The sequence below is a fragment of the Musca domestica genome, unplaced genomic scaffold (genome assembly GCF_030504385.1).
Source record: "Musca domestica strain aabys unplaced genomic scaffold, Musca_domestica.polishedcontigs.V.1.1 47, whole genome shotgun sequence".
Classification (NCBI taxonomy): Eukaryota; Metazoa; Arthropoda; class Insecta; order Diptera; family Muscidae; genus Musca; species Musca domestica.
The window spans coordinates 4,006,075-4,029,928 of record NW_026712338.1 but is presented as its reverse complement, the minus strand read 5'-3'; the positions used below and the strand labels follow the sequence as shown (position 1 = coordinate 4,029,928).

General features: G+C 36.6%; 1 protein-coding gene and 2 long non-coding RNA genes across 3 annotated transcripts; 1 reads left to right on the top strand and 2 right to left on the bottom strand.

Annotated features, from left to right (window-relative positions):
- Window positions 1–3,352: 3,352 nt before the first annotated feature.
- On the bottom strand, window positions 3,353–4,607 carry LOC131804666 (uncharacterized). The gene is made up of 2 exons (XR_009343211.1): window positions 3,880–4,607; window positions 3,353–3,817 (listed from the first exon to the last, which is right to left on the bottom strand). It is a non-coding gene; the product is annotated as an uncharacterized LOC131804666 (long non-coding RNA).
- A 2,194-nt stretch (window positions 4,608–6,801) lies between these two features.
- LOC131804622 (secretory carrier-associated membrane protein 1-like) lies at window positions 6,802–23,645 on the top strand. Its single transcript, XM_059127665.1, has 6 exons — window positions 6,802–6,963; window positions 7,154–7,384; window positions 22,064–22,265; window positions 22,332–22,461; window positions 22,522–22,777; window positions 22,841–23,645. Exons 1-6 carry the CDS (start codon window positions 6,907–6,909, stop codon window positions 22,991–22,993), a joined length of 1,029 nt encoding a protein of 342 aa, XP_058983648.1. The 5' UTR covers window positions 6,802–6,906; the 3' UTR covers window positions 22,994–23,645.
- On the bottom strand, window positions 7,875–18,168 carry LOC109612837 (uncharacterized). Its single transcript, XR_009343191.1, has 3 exons — window positions 17,514–18,168; window positions 8,240–8,411; window positions 7,875–8,143 (listed from the first exon to the last, which is right to left on the bottom strand). It is a non-coding gene; the product is annotated as an uncharacterized LOC109612837 (long non-coding RNA).
- Window positions 23,646–23,854: the final 209 nt, after the last annotated feature.

Genomic DNA, 23,854 nt, shown 5'->3' with positions numbered 1-23,854 from the left:
CTCACAACAATGACATGTTAGCATTAAAATCATATTTACAGGGCAATTTTAAGAATAACATTTTTTGTAAACCAACAATTTGGAATACAAATTGCATTCCATTGACGTTTTCAATCAATTGAAAATTGCATTTACTGTTAAATTCGTTGAACATTGGTGAGTATGTTGTTATGGGTGACCATATTTTGACTCTGTCTTGTCCCATCTTAATACTTCTATGTCTTTGTCTGGTATTTCCTCCATCATGATAAAATGTATTGATAGTAAACAAACGATACCTATATTGTCTATATCATGTAAGTGGATTCGGGTGAAAAATCTGGGGTCCCGAGTCCTTCCCCCAAGAAAAAATAGTTTGCCGGAATCAGACAAAAATGCCTAAGCTGTTCATTTATTATTTATTATTCAATGTTTTGAAACACCCTGTCGAAAATTTGTCAATTTTAACGAAGTTACGAGTCTTTTAAATTTCACGTCTCCACAAATTGCTAAGTTTGTTAACATTTTTGGATGTATACCAGCCTTTGACAAATTAATCATTTTGAGTGCATTAAGAGTGGTGTTGCATGAGTTAATTGCCTCATCGTAGTGGTCTTTTAATGTAAGGCTACTATTAATGTGCTGGCCAAGATATTTGATTTTGTCAAAGGAATTTATCTATATTTCAGGGAAACTCGTTTACCTTACACTAGGAGATGTTATTTGCTGTGACAAAACCTCTTGCTTCGACAGTTAGATATAGTCATCCGCGAATTGAGTGTCGAAGAGTGAGTGGGGAAGACCATTGTAAATTTCAAGTGTCTAACCAGACTAATGTGTGTTGCTTCAGAAAGTTTATTGTCCACGTAGATGTATTATAAAGACTTTTAGTATTATGAAGAGAAGCTCAATTTTCACGCAATCGTATGATTTGGAGATATCACGATAATACGATAATAACCAAGCTCCTTATGGTAATGGATGCTGTATAGCAAACCATTTATAATAAGGTTGTTGTTGTTGTAGTATATGCATGTGTTTGCGTTCTGCTAACCTGGTTCTAGCTTCGGCTACTTTAACGGGCTGTAGCCATAGATCTTCTGGAGTGAAGATCCAGTCCACTAAAGGAGTGAAGATCCAGTGAAGACCAGTATGTACATGTGTTTATAATAAGGTTAGGGGTTTCCATAAAAGCTGATAAAAGTGCAATTGCCCTAAATTCGTAAGGATATCTAGGCCCTTGCCTTTTTGGGACTTTATTATTCATATATAGATTTTCATTGGCTTATTATTATTCCATTGTCGGATTTGAATAAGCTATTTTTAATCAAATGGGTGTATTGTTGGGTACTAAGTCCCTAGGGCTGAGGAATGACCTCTCATTATATGACAACCATTTCCTTTTGTGTACTTTTTGAATATCCTCAAAAGAAGAGGATGCAATACTCTTGATTAGTTACTTTGTAATTTTGACTTTTGTGCCACTTACGCCAATGATGATGGGAAAGCGGCGACTTACACCTCTCTTATTTAGGCAATAGAAAACAGAAGCATCAATAATTAAAAAATCATATATAGAAGAATCATAGAATAGAAGAATCTACTAGTTTTGCAATATTTGCCGGTATCATAAAGGGAAGGGATCGGTTATCTAAGTAAAAAGTTTTACATTCTTGCATTTCTGGAACATAAAAATACTCATCATGTTATGAATTGTGAATTATCTTTCTAATGATCTAATGAAGATATTATATGAATTGTGCATGGTAGAACTAAGAAGGTAAAGTCATGAGGTCATATGGAATTGCGGTAGTTCTATGAAAATGTTGTGAATTATAACACTGGATAAAATATTTTAAAGAAAAATAATTAAAAAAATACAGCTTTTATGTGAGGTGATTTTTATTGTCGAACGTTTCAACGCCCCTCTTTCTCACCCCTGCCGAAAGAGGGGACGACCTCCCGACGATCAGCATCATGATGGGAATTGAGTTGGAAATTGAAAACCAGTTACAGATTTCTGTTTCTAGATTTTATAATTTCTAAACTCATAATAATGCCAACATTACAGTACACAGAATTTAAATCAACTTACTAAGAGGTTTATCCGTTGAATAATTCGTGTGGTGAAAATTTGTGCATACTAATTCATAGCCTCTATTAGATCTGAAAGGACCATTTATTCTAATAGATGAGATTAGGAAATCTGAAAGTATATTACCATTTAATCTTTTTAGTATCATCATTGAGTCCAACATAATGCGCATGCTTTTTAGTGTAGGCAATCTGTTTAACTTTAACCTGCTAGTAATAGGTGTTTTCTTTTTAATCCCGATAGACTTTGAAATTGTAAAAAATAACACAAAAAATTTAATTTTAATCAAATTTTTTTTTATTCAAAAGATCAATACGTGACATTAACAGTGATTAACAGAAAATGATTTCGGATAGGCACTGTGGCTGTTCTTGACCAAGTGCATTCTGGACGTCCAATTTTTGGCCACTTTTTCGAGCACTGCTGGCCGTATGTCACGAATAACACGAACAATGCTGGCCTCCAAGGCGTCAATTGTTGCTGGTTTATCAGCATAAACCAGTGACTTTACGTAGCCCCACAGGAAATAATCGAGAGGTGTCAAATCCCACGACCTTGGAGGCCAATTGACAGGTCCACTTCTCGAAATCAATTTATCGCCAAATTTTGATTTCAATAAGTCGATGGTTGCGTTCGCCGTATGGCACATAGTGCCATCCTGTTGAAACCACATCTCCTCCGGATCAATGTCATCCATATTTAAAAAAAAAAAAAAACACAAAACCGGTCATTTGCCAACTGCTCTAGAGCCTGATTTTCAATACCGGGTTCCATATACCGGGTTCAGCTAGTAATTCTATGTCGTTTTTGCGATGTCCGTCAAATGTCTAAGGTCCCTTATAAGGGTACCTCCCTATATTCGGTATTTTCATGATTTTAGCGACATTATCCGTCAGAATAGCTTCATATTTCGTACTACAGCCTGTCACCAAAAGTTGTCTATACAGGTCCACGTCTTCGTAAAAGTCCCATATAACGGTACCGCCCCGAATTCGGTGTTTTGATGATTTTAGCGACATTGTCAACCGGAATAGTTTTAAATTTCGTATTGTAAGTTCGTAATGGGTGCTACAGCATGTCACTAAAAATTGTCCCTGCAGGTCCACGACTTCGTAAAGGTCCCATATAACGGTACCCCCTTCAAATTGGGTATTTTGATGATTTTAGCTAATATTGTTTTAAATTTCGTATTGTATGTTCATATTGGGTGCTGCAGTCTGTTATCGACTATTGTCTATGCAGTTCCGCGCCTTCGTAAATGTCCCATATAACGGTACCTCCCTATATTCCGTATTTTATTATATGATTATAGCGACATTATTCACTGGAATTGCTTTAAGTTTCATATCAGAATATCGCAATTGCTTATGACAAAAATTTGATATACAGGTCCACATCTTCGCATAGGTTCCAAATTAAAGGTTACTCCCTATATTCGGTACATTTATGATATGTATTTTCCATCGGAATTTTTATAAATTATTCAAAGTTCGAACTTCCCCGAATTCACAGCTTGTTTGTTTGCTTGTTTTCTTTAATAACCGACAATTTTTTGTTATTTTTTAATTTTACAATTTCTTCGATGGAATTTAAAGACGTGAAATTGCAGGTATTTTGACAGTTCAACGCGTTAGTATCGTTAGAAAATTCAAGCATTATATCTGGTGCACTAGAAATAGATTGATGTATTGTGCCATTCACATATGAAGAACTTCTACTTGGAGGAGAATTTTGATACACAGACTAAAAATGAATTCATAAATTCTAACTTTTCTTTTTCAATCAGTTATGTTATTTCCATTTACCGATATTTCCGTCACCTTTGACTTGTTTTTATTCCCAATTATCGCGAAAACTTGCTTATAAGCCTATAGTCCAGGTTTTATCTCCCTAAGTTTAGAATTAAATACATTGGCATGCTCTAACTCAGCCTGCTCTTTAAATATAATTTTGATTAATTGAATTTGCTTAAAAATCAGTATATATTCAGGATTTGTTCTATTTAGGATTCACGGGAATATCTTCTTTGGCTCTATTTGCCAATTTATTTTATACCCTCCACCATTCTATGGAGGGTACATTAACTTTGCCATTCCGTTTGTAACTCTTCGAAATATTTATAATTGACGCTACAAAATATATACATTTTGGATCAGCGTAAAATTCCAAGACGATCTAGCGAAGTCCGTCTGTCTGTCTGTTTTAATCACGCTATCTTTCGAACGAATTGAGATAGAAGGCTAAGTTCGTAATGGGTACTACAGCCTATGATAAACATTTTTGTATGCAGGTCCACGTCTTCGTATAGCCCCCATATAACGGTAACTCCCGATATTCGGTGTTTTGATGATTTCAGCAACATTATTCACCAAAATCGTTTCAAATTCCGTATTGGGAGATTTTAATGGAAAAAAATTTCGTATGCAGGTCCCCGTCTTTGTATAGCCCCTATATATTGGTACCTCCCAATGTTCGGTATTTTCATGATTTTACCGACATTATTTACCGGAATTATTTCATATTTCGTATTTGAAGTTCGTAATGGATGTCCACGTCTTCGTATAGTTCCCCATATGACGGTACCTCCCAAGGCTGGAAATACATAAAGCGCTTATCTGGCTAGCTTAAGTCATCGGCTGGCTTCTTCGTAAATGAACAAAGGAGGTTTAGGTTGACTTAGTTCGATTTTGGCCCTAGGCTCCTTTGTTCATTTCCAAAGAAGCCAGCCGATGACTTAAGCTAGCCAGATAAGCGCTTTATGTATTTCCAGCCTTAATGTCACGTATTGATCTCTCGAATAAAAAACTTTTGATTAAAATTAAATTGTTTGTGTTATTTTTTACAATTTCAAAGTCTATCGGAATTAAAAAGAAAACACCCTTTACTAGCAGGTTAAAGTTAAACAGATTGCCTACACTAAAAAGCATGCGCATTATGTTGGACTCAATGATGATACTAAAAAGATTAAATGGTAATATACTTTCAGATTTCCTAATCTCATCTATTAGAATAAATGTTACTTTTAGATCTAATAGAGGCTATGAATTAGTATGCACAAATTTTCACCACACGAATTATTCAACGGATAAACCTCTTAGTAAGATGTGTGTTGATTTTAATTCTGTGTACTGTAATGTTGGCATTATTATGAGTATAGAAATTATAAAATCTAGAATAATTTTATTTTTAAATTTACTTATATATGTAAGTTGTATTGTTTTTTGAAATAGCTGATGAAGTAGATTTCTGTGGCTGTTTTTCAATTTCCAACTCAATTCCCATCATGATGCTGATCGTCCGGAGGTCGTCCCCTCTTTCGGCAGGGGTGAGAAAGAGGGGCGTTGAAACGTTCGACAATAAAAATCACCTCACATAAAAGCTGTATTTTTTTAATTATTTTTCTTTAAAATATTTTATCCAGTGTTATAATTCACAACATTTTCATAGAATTACCACAATTCCATGATACAATTAAGAAGGTCAGGTCATTTCAAATAAGATGTCCATCTCTGCATTTTCTGTAATTTACCTTGTCACATTTCACTGCGTAGAAAACAGGTTCCCATCTCTGATTCCTGTGTACACAATGTTTTTGTAAACATTAATGTTTATAATGAGGTCTTGTAAAATGAATATTTTTGAAAAAAAAAAAATGTTAACATATGACTGCATGACTTTACCTTCTTAGTTTTACCATGCACAATTCATATAATATCTTTATTAGAAAGATAATTCGCAATTCATAACATAATGTAAAACTATTTGCTTAGATAACCGATTCCTTCCCTTTATGGTATCGACAAATATTGCTAAACTAGTAGATTCTTGCAGATTCTGGAACAGACCACAAATAGACTATTTGTAAATTTGAACATCTTCTTCAATCTGATTTATAGCATTTTCAGATTAAATGAAACTTTTTGCAGCGGGAATGAAACCTTTTGCAGTGGAATTGAAACCTTTTGCAGTGGAAATGAAACCTTTTGCAGTGGAAATGAAACCTTTTGCAGCGGAAATGAAACCTTTTGCAACCGAAATGAAACCATTTGCTACCGAAATGAAACTTTTTGCAAATCAAATGAAACTTTTAAATTTATAGAAGGAAAAATAACAAAACATTTTTATTTTTAATAGGTTTAAAATTAAATCAACTTATTATAGCTAATATATAGTTAAAGAGGAATTTTTATTCTTGAGCTTTATTTGTTGCATATAAAGCTTAAAAAACTGGGATTTATCAAGAAATGAAGTAAAGAATTTGCCGACCCGTTGGTAATAAAACAATTAGATACATTATTTGTTCGCTCCACGCATGTCAGAATTAAGAAGGTGTATTTTTTTTTTTGAATTTATTCATTTGGCAACATTTCATTGTCAAAATTTATATTTTGTTCATGCCATGGCTGAAACATTCAAACTTTACCTTCGTATAAATATAGGTTAAATTTAATGAAATTGTCCACACTAAAAAGTCGCCGAGCAATGTTAAATGTCACTTTTTATTACTGGAAAACTTGGTTGATGCATTAGCATTTGGAACATTGATATGTAAACAATTTTACAATGTGTCTCGAAAATGTACTCATTTTTAAGTACATATTTTTTGTACAACATATCACCAGCTGTGCTGATGCAACTACCCTTATTATTATTCCATGGTTATGAAATATCAATAATTCGATTTATTTTGTACCGGTTCTATAACTTGGTACGATGAATATATCTAAAGTAATTATTAACCGTTCAACACTATCAGTGACACAGCTCAAAAGTAAAAAGTACCGAAGAAAGTGTTTTTATTATTTTGGGTAGCTTTTGATTATTGGAAAAAAATGTCTGGATTCGACGATAATCCTTTCGGAGAACCAAATCTGGATAACCCTTTTGCGGTAAGAAGTCCAATGAGTTTGTGTTTTGAGAGACAACAAAAAAAAACATCTTGTACTGTAATATATGCATACATGTTGAGTATGTATTATTGACTCACTTTTCTTTATCTCTACTCCGAACATAAATACGAACGAGTGACAAAAGAACTACACTAAAGCATATAAATGTATTTAATGAGACATATTACAGGATCCGGCTATACAACAGGCGACTCGTACAACGACAAATGTTCAGAGTTCGTTAGAAGACTACAATCCCTTTGAGCAGGAACAATCGAAGCCACAGTTAAACATTAACTCAACAATTAATTCCAATGCTGCAGTGGTACAACCTCTGTCGCAGAACTTACCACCTGCACAACAACGCGCCCCCGCACCCACAGCTAGCACCAGTATTCAAATAACCACAGAGGAATTGCAGGTAAGTAATATGATCCATAGTAAACGTTAACATATTGTATGTTATGCACTTTGAATTTAAAAATAAAGACGTGATACCCATGGCTACGAGGGTTTACTATGGTTTCTTATTCATACCTTTAACCCAAGCCTAAATTAGATAAAGCGTCGAATGAAACTAAAATCTTAAAATTAAGAATGTATAATATATAAAAATGTTTGTCACCTCTCGGTTTTTATGTAAAGATGAGAAAATGAAACAAGAATGATACCATAATCTAAATTAGTTTATTTCATTACACACTTGACCTAATAAGCCCAGTGAAAACCTCTTTTCTAGTAATACAATACGCGGTCAGAGTATCGATAAAGCAATACTAAAATCATTAAAATGTATAAAATCATTGGTATACAGCAGTGATTGCCAAAGTTTACTGAATTGCGACCCATCTAACAAAGGCTACAAAAAATTGGTCTTATTAGCTGCTTAAAAATAACTCAAATACTGGAAATACTGGTTGGCAATAGAGGAAAAAAGTACAAACAATTTATTTCAATGCTTTTGTTTTCTATTTTTTTTACATTTTAAAATTAGCATTAGTTCCAACCATATTAGGAATATTATTATATTATATAGCTTCATCAAACCAGGCGAGGATACTTCCCATCCACCATTAGGCAGTCATTAATTGTTTGCGATTTAAAGTATTTTTCAGTGATTTTATCGACATATTAGCTTGTAGTTTGTCAATCTCTTCCCCAAGATTTCCGCTCTTAACACCTGTACGATATAAATTCGTTTGTAAAAAAATATACGCCAAATATGTTAATTTAACTTTCCTATACTCGCTTCAAAAAATGTAACACGTATACTCACCCCGGTTTATATACATCGTCCTGTAGACTACAACCACTGGTGGATCGCCACCCATACTCAGGAAAAACTGGTATACAGTGTCCCATATGCTACCAAGTTGGTTGTTTGGAATGTTCGCTAATGCTGTTTACTATGGACTATGGCCGGATCATTTTTCATTACAAGTATTTTGCTGGAAACATGAAAATAAAAAAATATCTTGTAATAACATAAACATAAAAAAAATATATCGGACGAAAAAGTAAATGAATTCAACTATAAACTTAATTGTCTGGTTGGAATTTGCTTATCCGCCTTTTACAAGTCTATAAGTCCCCAAATTGAACGTTTAACGATGCCTTTTGGTTGATCCATGTAAATTTCTTCTTGAATATCTCCATTCAAGAAAGCGGACTTAATATCAAAATGTTCAATAACATACTTTTTCAATGCACTGACTGCTTATAACGTCTGTCGCCACTAGTGAAAATGTTTCGTCGAAGTCTTCTCTAAATTGTAATATATTAAGCGTTGGAGTATTGCCCCTTAAATTTATGGCAAGTGTAAACAGATCTAGCTTATAATCATTTGTGCCTAAGATACTTTATTATGTAATTCTCTCGCGAGCACGTCCTGCTTCTGTGCTATTTGGGCATCGTTAGTTGACCGGTTACCAACAGCAATCATTTAGGCAGTTTGATTTCAGGGTTTAAAATGCTATCGCCTAATTAGCAATGGCACCGAAAATGCAATGGCCTGCTAAATGATCTTCAAAAAATATAGTCCATCAATGAGCTACGCCAATAAATAGCAACACATTAAAAAAGATTTACCCGAGAGAGCTAAAGCTACTTGAAATCGTCAGCAAAGGCAAAATTGCAGTGAACGGCTGAAGCTAGCATCAAAATAGATCAACATCAAAAAAGCAACATTTTTATCCATTTGGTATTTTCATATGTAGACAAAATGCTAATGTTATTGAATGCTATAAGTTCATTTTAGTTTTGTTATTCAATATATTTAGCAAAAATGTTTAGAAAAAATATTGGTAAGTTACAATTCAAAAATAAACTTAGATTAGCTGACGAGCTCGAAAACATATGTACATGTTTTATTAATTTGTACATGACAACACACAATCGTAAAAATATGTTTTCGGCTTCTCATTCGGCTAAAACGACAATAGCAGCAGCCGAAATCCGAGCTATTTCTTGTTTTGTGTGCTGAATTTTTGCCTTATTTTCTGTTAGGGCTTAACAAAAACAGCGCTGAGCTAAGTAGCTGATCATGTGCTATTTTAGCCGTGGCTGTCAATCAATAATAGCAGTTGCACTGAAAGGCTAAGGATAATTTCAATAGGCGGTGGCGTTTAAACCCTGTTTGATTTTGAACCATTAAATAATTTTTTTTATTATTAAAATTTTAAAAATATTTTGCATGGACATTTTCTGTTCTTGTGACTTGTAATGTACAGAAACCTACACTTCAATCAATTGGTCCCCATATTGCGAATGTTTACACAAGATTCATCACTAAAATGTAGAAAATTTAGAGAAATTTAAAAAATATGTATTTCATGGTCACAAATCTGGTTTCTTAATGTCTTCAAGGAATCGTTGGTGCTATAAATAATCTGAAATCAAAAAAAGTTCATGACGAGTTTTACAATGTTTTTTTATCTCAAACTTATTTATATTACCGAAAATATGAATTTAAGTTGGGATTTAAATTCATTCCATAACACGCCACGTATATTTTTTTACTTGAAATTTAAATTTCCGTTCAAGGCTAATTCAAATTATAACAACATTTTTGGCGTATTACATTGGTTGCAGCTGGCTTGAAAGGGTTACCTTACCAGGTTATTTCACCATTTGATTGTCTTGCAGGTTTTTTAAGAGTTGTGAGTTGTTGGTGTTGGCGATTTCAATAACAATTTATTTAATGTTTCTAACTCCGCGAAAATGAGAGATTCACATTTTGACATTTCTCATTCATCATCATTCTTAATTGGCTATATGCTTGTAAGTCGTTACCAATCACTAAGATATTCGTCTCAAATTCCATGCCCATCAATTTTACACAACTCTTAGTATCTTAGACAACCTTTGCGGCAAGTTGGACGTTTTTTGGTTTATTTAGAAACAAAGACAAATCAGTTTTAAGAAAAGAGAGGAGAAAATTCTACTTAAATACCTTTGCAGGTTTGAATTGCACTGAAATGTGAAAAAAGATACGTACTGGTGGTCGTTTGAGCGAGGAGTTATGTTCTATTGAGAATACATTCGACATTAATGAATTCTTTAAACGTTGAACGTTAATGAATTATTTGTCCAGTCTCCCTCCTCCTTGGGAACAATTCCCGTGGATCTTACTGGGTATCTTGGACATGGTCATTCTTTTTCAATTAACAGCGTGTTTGACGATGACGTTATTCGTTCCTTACGTACTATTAAGTCTGAAGTAGTTGGATTAAATGGATTACCTGTGAAGTTTTTAAAATTTTTCTATCCCTATAACAGTTGGGGATTTCGTGATGATCTACAAAACACAAACTTGTCACGAAGACGAGTCAAAATTGCACATAACACTGTAATGAAGAATATGATGATCAACATTGTTGACAATCCTAGGAGATCAAAAATAAAACAAGAAACATGATTACCACGACACAAGCCATACACATAACGAGCGATTTAATTTACTGCCCTACCAATACGCAGCATTTGACCAGAGAGTGCCAGAGACGACCTGCAGGCAATAATTAACCTGTGAGGACACATCCACTGTCTTCCTAAAATGCAAATACGTAAGAAGACAATACAGTCTAACATCTCATCAAGTTCCACAATCACATAACTCACGTAAACATTAAGAGTACCACCATTACCATGGTCATTGAACAGCATGGCTTTAGTTTTATTCCAATTTATAATAAGGCCATTTAACGAAATCCACAATGAAACAATAGAGTTAACCAATTTCTCCAACCTAGGAATATCAGCCTCTCTGAAGAAAACGTGGACATCATATGCATACAAAAACAGACAACACCTGTCATCAAAAACTAATTTTATACATGAATATATAGCCTAGGCAAACCAGGGTAGTTTTGGCCCAACTCAATTCGACGAACTTTGTGGGATTCCACATTGGACACTACAAACGTCAGACGAAACACGCCCACGGCAGTTTTGGCCAGCGGCTGCCAACCCAGTATGTACATGTTTGTGTTTGTTTATTTTTCTGCATTGGGAGCAGCATATCCCGGAATGCTTGCTCCGGATTTCATTGGTCCGTGCCGGGATTGAGGAAAACCCCGGACCTTGGTTCTGCTCGGTTTGTCAGAACGTCATCCACCACAGATCTGTTTCGGTGCGATGTAATGGATGTAGAGAATGGGTGCACTTCAAGAACTGTTTCGGACTAAGGCGTTGGCGAGAAAAGCGTAGCGAAAGCGTAGTCCTCAGCGAGTCCACTTCTTCGTCGTCCTCATCAGAGACGTCGTCGGAGTATGGCACTCCACCGCAGTCTCCAGAACAGCAACCAACACCGCAGCACCTAACGCCACATGTTGCTGTTCCAACTCTGGATTGTGCATCTTTTTTGCAATTCAATTGCAACGGACTCCGAGGCAAAATAGATGAGATAGTGGAATTTATGAGTCGGAGGAATATTAAGATCGCAGCGGTGCAGGAAACCAAGCTGAATGAAAATTGCAGCCTACAACGTTGTTATGGTTACCACGTACAAAGGAAGGATTGCACCAGAAGTGGAAGCGGGGATTAGCGTTCCTGTTACACAATTCTGTTCAGTACAGACCTATCTCGCTTGAGCTAGTCTTTAGTTAGGAATGTATGGGGGTAGCAGTCAAGTGTGGAACTGCCGAAGTAGATGTGCTTAATGTGTATATCCCGCCGATTAATAGCTGTGAACCGCGTTATTTGCCTGATATTAGCCCATATTTGGTAAGCAATAACCGCCTGGTACTAGGGGATTTTAATGCCCACCATTAGTTGTGGCAGTCCGTCCTAGGAAATGACCAGAGGAAATCAGCACTGGCAGAGCAGATCGACTCCTCCACATTCTGGACGGTTAACGAGGATGCCCCACCCGAATAAGAGGAGAGTGTCACAGTTCGCCAGACCTAACCATAGTGTCACACGGTCTGATAAATGACGTGACTTGGCAACCCGTCATTTCTCATGGCTCAGACCATCTCCCTCATCACTTTTAACGACGTAACGGTGACTGATCCGAAGAGGTGCGCGGAGTATTTTAACCGACAATTTGTCGAGCACCCCGAGAGCGATAGGGCGAAGCGAAGAGTACTACGTCGTATCAGATCTCTTCCCGCCGAGGAGGAACCACAGTTTACAATGGGTGATGTTGCAAATGTCATCCGTAACGCTAAGTCATCCAAAGCGTTGGGCCCGGACGGAATCTCAATGGTAATGTTGAGGCAGCTGGATACGCCGGGAGTCAAGTACTTAACGAAAGTTCTCAATTTGTCGCTAGCCACCCACATAGTGCCGGAAACCTGGAAAATGGAGCGGGTGGTCCCGCTACTGAAGCCAGGCAAGGATGCCAGCAAAGGCGAATCGTACAGGCCGATTTCGCTTTTATCGCCAGTAGCTAAGACTCTTGAGGCTTTACTCCTCCACAGCATTAGAGGAAGCTATACAGTTGTCAACCACGAGCACGGATTCCGTCCACAACATAGTACCACAACAGCATTATACGCCATTTCCACACATATTAGTAGAGGACTGAACCAGAGGAGATGAGAACACAGCTGAATGTTCAGGTCGAAGGGATTCTAATATCGACCACGAACTACCCCAAGATTCTTAGGGTCACGTTCGACAGCATGTTCAAGTCGTCCGCGCAAGCCTTCTCATGACACCAGTGGACCATCTACATGAGGAGGCGAAAGTCCTTCCCTTACGTCAGCATAATCATATGCTTTCGTTGCAGTGCCTGCTTGGGTGTTTCCGTGAGAGTCATCCCAACCATAATATGGTGGATAAATCTTCCCCACCCAGGCGTGTCAGGAAGGACATACATGATCTAGAGAGGGCTCTACAAGAGAGAACCTGAATTGAACATGAACATGAATTAAAGGCATCCCAAATCATATCATTAAGAGATAAGTGTATAGTCTCAAGAGCCTGCGATCATCGAGGAACTTAACAATCGCATCTTTAATAATATGTGCAACAAATCTTGACATAAAAGGTAGAATGCTAATGAGACGCAGATTCGACATATGATGTGACTAACCTGTTTTCGGCACATGAATAAAAAAATATTATAATCATAAAAATCGAATTGACAAAATGCAGGAAATTACAGTAGATATATGGGAAGATAAGTTTAAAAATTTTACTATCGTTAGAAGATTCAAGCTCACAAATTCCAATTCATCCGCCACCAAAGCCGTACTTTTAACTTCAGAGACTGTCATCTTCAGCTCAACTATAGACTTTTTGAATTCAACCACACATTCATATTTAAACCTTGTAAAGATCAAACAGAGCATCAGTTTTGCGTCTGCAGCTCCTGCAAAGGACCAAATTTTCAACAACTGCACTCACACCACCAAAAAATATCCCATCACCGCCATTCAAAGAAGCATCAGCTGTGGCACCCACTATTGATTCATCAACTATATGATTTACTTTTGTTCCACGATCAGCCAAACCATCATCACTACTATTTTTTTTTTAAATCTTCCCTTCTTAAAAGCCTCTACAGAAAGAATATTTAACTAATGATTTTTGAAAAGGGTACGTGTGATTCTCATTCACTTAAGACATAACGACACTTAAAGCTTGCTTTTCACCAGTCGTCATATCAAAAATACCTTTGCCTTCACCGGGATGAAGTCGTAATATTTGTAGCAATCAGCAAATACTGCCAAGCCTCCAGTTTCGTTTTTAAAAACTTTACTCTCTGTAATGGAGAGTAATATGAAGTTAAGCTAATGGAGGAATACTCCAGACTTAGGCAAAACGGATTTATGAAACACAATGTGTTTATTTATGTTATCCATTTTCATATAAAATTTGTATAAAAGAAATTTAAGTTTGTTTTTGTGCTATAAACAATGCATAAAAAATTTTGTAACATGCGTAGTATTTCCCAAATGTGTAAAAATTTTCATCCTCCGTGTGCAATATGCAATTTTCTTGGTGACAACACTGTGCTATAACATTTAAACAGTCCAACATACCAAAATGGCTTGAGAATAATATCACAATAAGCTTAAGAACACAAGATTTAAGCTTGGGAAAACATCTCCTCCACTAATATTATACCTTTATAAAATTCCTGGAACATTTTAGATATATCCAGTCTGAAATGAGATTGAAATGATATACAAAAGACTCCCAGATTTATTATTCATCATTACCTTAAGAATTCGGTCCGGAAATGTGTCCTAAATTCGCATGATTTACCTTTTTACCAAAGACAGCTGACAATTTTCACAAAAAATCAAAACAAATTTGTCAACAAAGGACAGATTTGAGAAAAATTTGTGCAACATAAGTGTTTCTCAAGCATTGTTGAAAATTTTGGTCTGTTCCAGAACTGCAAGAATGTAAAAGTTTTCACTACGATAACCGATTTTCCCTTTATGATATCGAAAAAAATGCTAAGCTAGTAAATTCTTTCAGTTTCTGGAACAGAACAATTGTTATGACAAAATATTTTTATAATATTATTCTCAAACTTTTTTGTATTTTTGGTATGTTGAAAGTAATCTCAAAGGTGTAAAAGTGCGAACAATTAGTAAATTTATCAAATTTTAAAGCATCATTTAGTGAAGGATATCACTAAACCGGATCGTGCTTTTGCAGATCTTATTTTCCTTTTTTTATTCTCTCGCTTTCTTGTTAGAGGTTAGGTTAGAAGATGTGTCGCTACAATTAAAATTGTAACGACATTACTCGGAGGCCTTTTAGTTCATTGTCCATAACAACAGTGGTGCTCAAAACCGTGTTCTAGAACATGAAGAGAAAAAAGAGATAATTTAAGAGAAAATTAAAATTCTGTTTTTCTTTATACTTTACGGTTCTATTTAATTGTTCTTAAACACGAATGTTTGCCAAAATAATTTATAAAGCAAATGGATAAAAAATATTTGTATAAATAATGACTTAACACTGTTTTGTTCCTGATTTAAATAAGCAAAGAGAAATTTGACTGAACAGAGATATTTTTTCTTGAGCACCCCTGATAACAATCTTCTGTGAAAAGAAGATTCCAGGTATATTTTATTGTTTTGAAAAGTTTAACTTCATTCTCTAACCGATCGGATATTTGCAGTCCTTTTGAATCTAGTAGATAATATAAATTATTATACACTGATTTCACCGCAAGAATTATTTAATAGGTAAATCTCCTTGTAAGTTGTGTGTTTTTCTTTTCGAACGTTCCCAACGCCACTAATTTCCCACCCCTGCTGACCCAGGGGGCGACCATACCCATATAGAATTCTTACAGGAATAGAGTGCAATCAAGCCTCTCTTAGCTCGTTCCTCGGTGTTCCTCTTCGGCGGTCAAGGATAGTGCCAAGGTATTTGGCTTCTAGCGAGAGGTTTAAACTGACTCCATCTAGTTTCGGTGGTGTAAATGAAGGATATTTACGTCTTTTAGTGAAAAGGACGAGCTCTGTCTTTGATGGGTTCACACCTAGTCCATTGCGATGCGCCCGCCGTGATAAGGTGACTAGAGCTCCTTGCATTAGGTCCGAGATTGTTTGCAGGAATTTCCCGGCAATTAATAGGACGACGTCATCAGCGTATGCGACTACTTTCGTCCCTGTTACCTCTAGATCTATAATTAAATTGTTAATGACCAAAAGCCAAAGTAATGGTGATAGGACACGCCCTTGCGGAGTGTCCCTAGTGACCGATTTCCTGACGGATGTTTCCCCAATGCTCGAGTTGATGATTCTGCTGCTAAGCATGGTATCAATCCAGTCTATGAGGAGTTGGGGTACCTTAAGTTTTGATAGTGAATCATGAATGGATTCTAGCGTGACGTTGTTAAAGGCTCCCTCAATATCGAGGAAGGCAGCCAAGGTGAATAAGGAACCATTCATGTTCTTCTCTATATACCATACGACATCGTGTTGCGCTGTTTCAACAGATTTACCTTTCATATAGGCATGCTGAGCAGTGCTAATGACGGTCTTGGGTAATAGAGATCTGATCTCTATGTCTATCAGCCTTTTCAAAGTTTTAAATAAGAAGGATGAGAGACTTATCGGTCTATAGTCCTTGGGAAGTGAGTGACTCGGTTTCCCCGCTTTGGGGATATAAGTGACTGTGACTTCTTTCCATGATTCCGGAATGTAGGATAGACACAGACAAGACAGACAGACTGGATCGTAGCGGGAATAATACCGTCTGGTCCTGGATATTTAAAAGGCTTGAATTATCTATAGTCCACTTAATTTTGGGTAAGCTTATTATTCTGTTAGCCAGGTTTTGGTCTCTAGCCGTATGATCACGATGCACTTGATCGGTTTGCCGATTGCTTGCAGTGTCGATACAGCCAGGGAAGTGTGTGTTGGCTAGCAGGTTAAGAGTCTCTAGTCCAGAGACAGTCCATGTGCCGTCAGTCCGTTTTATACTTCCTATGGATTTAGGATCCTGCGAAAGAACTTTACGAAATCTGGAGGCATCGTTGACACTTTCTATCGACTCCGTGAAGCATACCCAAGAGGTGCGCTTGGCCTTCTTGATTTTACTGTTGTACTTGTTAAAGGATGCTTATAAGCATCCCAAAGGATGCTTATAGGCGTTGGCCCTATTATACAGTCGCCTACTGTCCCTCCTTAAGTTGGCTAAATGTTTTGACCACCAAACTGGTTGACATTTTTTCCCTGGGTAGGTTAGCGGACAGACTTTTTCATAGCAATCAATCAAAGCACTCGATATCGCACTTACGGAGTTGTCTATATCGAGTGTTGAGGTTAAGACCATGTTGTCGAAACAGTGAAGCCTGGGTATAGCCAGTTCCGTAAATTTGTCCCAATGTGCCTTTCTTGGATTTCTATGTGGTTTTTTAAGAATACCATCTACTAAGACTTTGTAAACTATCTTCCGGTGGTCTGAAAACGAGCACTTAGGAGAGACTTTCCAATTATATATTAGAGATTCATCCTTGTTAGTTAGGGTGAGGTCAATGACCTCTGCCCTATCTTTGATTTGAAATGTTGCATCGTTGTCCCTATTACAAATTTTGAGATTATATTTTAAGATAAAATCAAAAATGGACTCACCTCTGACGTTGGTATCGTTGCTGCCCCATTGGAAGTGGTGTGCGTTGGCATCACAACCTATGATTATATGCCCTTTGTCAGCCAGATCTTCGAGCAGCCCCTCTACTTCATGGCCAGGTGGGTCAGGTCGCAAGTGCGGTAGATAGAGAGAGATGAAAATGTGAGCCCTCCCGGATTTAGACTCCAATCTCGCTACCGTAACGTCTCCACTGTAGTTGCTAAGGAAGATAAGATTTACCCTATTATTGTATATATAGGGTTCCTGAACCAGAGCTATGTCTACTTCAGCTTTCGAGAGGGATAGGAGGAGTTCGGCAGCAGCTGCTTTGCAGTGATGCAGATTAATCTGCATGATGCTAAGTAGCCGCTGTTTTCTTCCACCTAATGCAACGGCGTTAGACGGAAACGGATCCATCCAGCGCCGAAATGCAATTTCCCCACGAGCTTGAAGGTATACCTGGCCATCCGTATCCATAGATACTTTGATGACCAGGCCCCCTCCCTCAGCGTTTGAACTGACAAGACGCCAGTTGTCCGTTTTGAGGTTGGGGTTCTGCTTGCCCAGTATTGTCAGGATGCGTGCCGGATCCACGGATGGTGGTGGCACCCAAGCTGTCAATACCTTACAACAGGGGATGTCCTTTAAGGATACAGCTCATATCCCTGCCAGAGGTCGTCCGGGTAGATGGTTTGTGAGTATTTCCTCTTCCGTCCTGTTTGGCCTGCCGTTTGTGATTTGACCTCTCCTTTGTGGACCTTGTCAGGCTTAGAGCTTGAAGGGGCTGGTGGGGGCGGTTTAGTCACGACCGACTTGCTAGCGGACGGAGTGGAAGTTGTAGGCAAAGGCCGAGAAGCCGGGCCCGTGGATGCCTTCTTGGCCTCAGGGTGTGGTTCTTCTGTAGACCGACCCCTTTTCAACGCTGGGCGTGAAGAGGTATCGGCTTCCGGTGGTACTGCAGAGGCTACGGCTATAATGGGCTTCGGTTTCTTGGCATTATTTTTCCTGCGCTTTTTGGCAAGTGGATTTGACCCAGCAGGGTCAGCATTAGCCGTCACCTCGTGAACAACGAACGTGGTGGTCTTGTTATCGGCGGTGGATTTGCTGACCTCCGCAGGGCCTTCAGCAGAGGGTTGAACCACAGGTTGGTTTACCCTACTGCTGATAGCAGATTGTAGGAGAGGTAGAAGAGTCCGATTAAGAGAACAGCTTGGTAAGTGCGGGTGGTTTTTTTCGAACTTTGCAATTACCTTGAGGTTCATCTTAATCAGAACCCTCTCTCTCTCTCTCTCCGTTATCTGCGCGGGGTCTTGGCCGATAAATTTTTTACAATAATTTACCGACCTTTTATAGCCCCGCTTTGCTTTCGCCTCCTTTGGGTCGGCGCCATCATGAGAGGTAGGGTTTCTGGTAGGATCCCCGCCAGTACCTACATTGATGGCGTCTTGCCGATCGAGGCTGGTGACATCGGAAGTGACCGACGTTAGTCCCTTCTGGATTTGGGACTCTGCGCAAGTCTCGCTGGGAGTGTTCTTGGTGGCTTTTTGAGATGACTTACCACTTTGAGACGAGGAAATGACCGTGATGACAAGTTCCTCATCCGAAAGTGGTGAGTCATCTCCAAAGCCAGAAGGAATACTTTCCTGACTGACCTGTCTTCTCCAGGAGGGCGGACAATTATTCGCTATGTCGCTGAATATTGTCATGGATGACGTCACTGTAGTTCAGTATAGAGTCGTCCCCTCCCGAGTTGGAAATCGTGTCCTGTGGCCGGTCCTTGGTCGTTGCTTCTTTGGAAACAATAGTGTCATTGGTGGTAGTTGGCGGTTTGTTTTTATTATTGTAATTGTTCTTCTCCATATGAAAAATCACTTTCACCTAACACATTCACAGTATCATTATGAATTTCTTGTGCCGATAAACCTTTTTTATGTAAATATTTAATGACAGCACTTATTTCTAATTTCCATTGTAAAAAATTGCGAATGCGTCCTTTTGTGTTGCCAGATGTGTTCATAAAATTTTTCTGTTCATACTATTTATACCGTTTTTCGAAATTCGTACCTATGAGTACTAATAGTACTAAATTTTGTACAATTTAAATTTTGGGAGAACCGATAGGTATGTGGGAAGTTTTGGAAATTCGAACTTATGTGTATTAAATGGTACAAAATTTGGTGCAATTTAAATTTTGGGAGAACCGGTAGAGTTGGAATCCTGCAATTTGGAAAAAAAGAGATTTCTATTGGATTGTATGATGTATATAGTTATGGAAATTTGTATTAATGTGTACCAAATGGTTTATTGGCTACAATTTGGACTTGGGTGAACCGATAGAGCTGGTATCCTGAAATTTGGAATTAGGATTACTATTGCATTGTAGGATTGGGTTATGTAGGAACTTGAAAATCGTACTTGTTTTGTACTAAATGGTACTAAAATTGGTACAAATTGGATTTGGATGAACCTAAAGAGTTGGAGACCCTAAATTTAGAATTATTTTTGGAAATAAGTACTACAGGAGTTCAAAATGTTGTAAATGGTACACAATTAGATAGAGAGATAGATTTCTGAATTTCGTTGTTGGGGTCAGAATTGGTGTGTAGTGTTGCGACATGGAAAAACGTACCGTAGATGTACGAAAGGTACTAAAATTTGTATTATAGATATTGGTGTGTAGGGTGGAGATATGAAGTGGTTTTGAAAAAGAACGAATGAGCGGTACTAAATTTGATATTGGTATAATCCGGCAAAACGGCTGAAGGTAGAATCTTGAAATTTTGCATGTAGACCAATGTTGGTGTGTAGGGGTGGGATAAGGGTACTAAATGTATTCAAATGTATAAAACATTGAATCAAGTATAGTTTAAAAAGATAATGCTAAGATTCTGAATTTTTAAATGAGGGTCGCTGAAATTCGAACCATGTGAGCTAATAGCTCTAAATTTCGAATCACTTGGTGTTATGAGAACAGATGGAGCTAAAATCTTGATATAAGTTGTAAAAATTAAGTTGGAATGTGTACTAAGTGTGAGAGTTGAACTAAATGGTACTAAGTTGGGTGCAATTTGGGTTTGGGTGTACTAAAGGTTTACATAGCTCTTAATTTGTTATAATTTGGAAGTAAGTGAGAAGTCCGAGGTAAAATCCTGAAGTTTTGTAAGAGAATCAAGTTTTGGAAGTAGGGTTGATATAAGGATATGAATTTGGAACTCCATAGCATTGGAAAATGGTGCCGACTACTGGCAAATAGACATGACGAGCATTGAAAAATGGTGCCGACTACTGGCAAAAAAACTACTATTTTAGTAAAATTGCAAATTTTGCCATTTTAATAAAAACAAATTCAATTTTTGTTTATTATTTCGAAAACTAAACAACATTTGGAATCTGAACAACTTTATTTTTCTGCAATTGAAAGATTACACTCAGAATGTTGAAAGATTGAAAAATCGAAAATTCTAAAAGTGCCGACTACTGGTGAGAACGGAAAGACAGAACCTAACGGTTCGAATTCTGATTTAATTCTGTTTTTATTTTTAAAATATGTTCCTTACGTACTACTGAAACTTATCTAACTTAACCTAATCGAAGCTATACAATTGTTCTTATCTATTTTTATTACATGGCTGCTTGTCCCTTCATTCAAGTGATCTTGACTACCTATTGGCGCATCGATATTTATGTTTGTGTGGGTCATGTCCTTTATTATTTTACACATTATCATATGCGACATATACAAATGTGATATTTTATCGCAACTGGGAAACTGATATTTTGGAATCTTTATTTTAAATTGTTAGAATTTCCCAGCGCCTCAACCGCACTCAAAAGTATGTACAAAGTATTTTGTACAGCTATGATCTTAAAAGTTTGATCTTTCAAATCCATGGCAAAACTGGCGAATAGCTTCAAAGCTCGTCCTGCAACGTACGTTTCTTCCAATCATTAATTTTTAAAATAATTTGTTGCTATATTTTACAAAACAATATATAAACACACAAAATTGGCAGTAGTCGGGCACACTTAGAAAAAAATTGTAATCAGCTGGTAGATCTACCTTGTATTTTTGTTGTACCATGCATATGCTTACATTCTTTTAAATTCAACTCCAAATTTAGTTTTTTAGAAGCAGGAAAAGTGAAGATGCAGGTAAGTGCGGTATATGAGCTAAATTTCTGATTTTTCTACAAAATCTTTTACAAATGAACTAGCAGGCCAAAATTCGTTCGTAATTACCTTATCGAGGTAATTATCTTTCAAATCAGTCATGAGTTAAGTGTTACCATTCACAAAATAAGCACTAATTGAAAAAATGTTAGATCGCGGACCCTATATTTTTGAAAATTTTGTGTTTGAAAGTAATCTAGTTAGTGAATCTCACTACTGGTCCTTTATTGTTTTCTTCTGAATTGTCGCCAGTTTTGCAGATTTCTCACCGTAGAGGAAGATGAAATCAATATTATTAGCTTAAACAGAAAATAGTACTATCTGCACAATTTTGCAAGGCAACATACAAGATATTTAATTATTTATTTTAATTTCTATTTAGCGCCGGCAGGAGGAATTGGACCGCAAAGCAGCGGAATTAGACAGAAGAGAACAGCAATTGCAAGGAAATGTTCCACAACTTAATAACTGGCCACCATTGCCCGATAATTTCTGTGTTAAACCATGTTTTTACCAAGATTTTAATTTGGAAATACCTCCAGAATTTCAAAGACTTGTCAAACACTTATACTATACATGGATGTGTATGTTTCAAAAACATATTTGATCGTCGTTAACATTTTGTAAAGTATTTACTTTCATTTTTACAGTTTATACCTTGACAATGTGTGTTAACATTATTGGTGGTCTAGCCATTCTATTGCATACCGGCGACTTTACGAATTTCGGACTTTCTATTTTTTATACGCTGCTCTTCACCCCAGCATCATATATCTGCTGGTGAGCCTTTGTATTCTATGTAATCTGTAATGGTAAACAATTATAATTTTAATTTCCAAGGTTCCGACCGGCCTACAAAGCATTTCGCAACGATTCCAGCTTTAACTTCATGGTGTTTTTCTTCGTTTATTTCTTTCAAACACTTTTTTCCGTGTTTCAAGCAATTGGTTTTCCGAAGAGTGGCTATTGTGGATTTATAGTCGCTATATCCCAGTTTAAATCTTCAGCCGCTGACATTGTTGTTGGTCTCTTTTTGCTTTGCATCGCCTTCTGTTTTGCTGTCACAGCAGCTGCAAATATAATGATGATTACAAAGGTAATGTATGAATAAGGTTTTGCGCACATAGGAACTTTAAACTTATTTTTCTTTTAATTATAGATCCATTCAATATATAGGAGTTCTGGTGCCAGTATGGCGAAGGCACAGGCTGAATTTGCGACAGAGTTCATGCGTAATCAACATGTTCAGGAAGCTACAGCAACTGCAGTTAACTCGGCTATAAATTCTCAGTTCAATAATCGTCGATATTAAACTCGTAAATACATGCCTTTGAGAAAAATTCATCACATTAAAAATGAATTGCATGCATTGCATTAATATCAATAATAACGATACAATAATTACAATAAATATATTGACGTCATTGAATAGAGTAAATTAAGTTGATATGAGTACATTAAGTTACAGATATGCAAAAACACAACACCAATTCACTATAACTCTTTGTTCTGTTGTGTATTTTTTTCGTGTTTATAACTGCATACAAAATGACGGTCAATCAAAGCAACAAAAGGAGATTCATAGAAGTCAGCGAGAGTTAAGTGAAACAATTATCTATATTAAATATGCATAATATCTCTCACTGACACATATGCATTGCTTTTCGGAGTAAATACATACATTTAAACGTCCATTTCTCTAAATTGAATTATAAATATTAAAAATATAATACGTTTTTATCGTCATCATCATATAATTATTTAACATAACATTCAGTATGAATCTATCATGTACTGTGTAGTATTGTCATATTCCCCTCATGTATTACGCTGTTCCTAAGCAGTAACATCTGAAAGAAGAAAACAATTTAAGATTTTATTATAATTATTATTATTTTGTTATCTACATATATACCTATGTATATGTATTCTTATTAATAAATTACTACCAATTAATAGATGTATATACCATGGCGCATATTCATTACTAAATAACATGGATTTTAATCCCCCAATGGTAAGATTATATTGCCCATTTTGTGTAATCTAATTGTATGACCGTTTTTACGAGTCAAGCTTTTAAATAGATACAAATATATGCGTATTAACAGTTCCAATTTTCATTGCATTCCAATAAAAATGTCTGTTAAACATAAAACTAAAATTCCTTTAA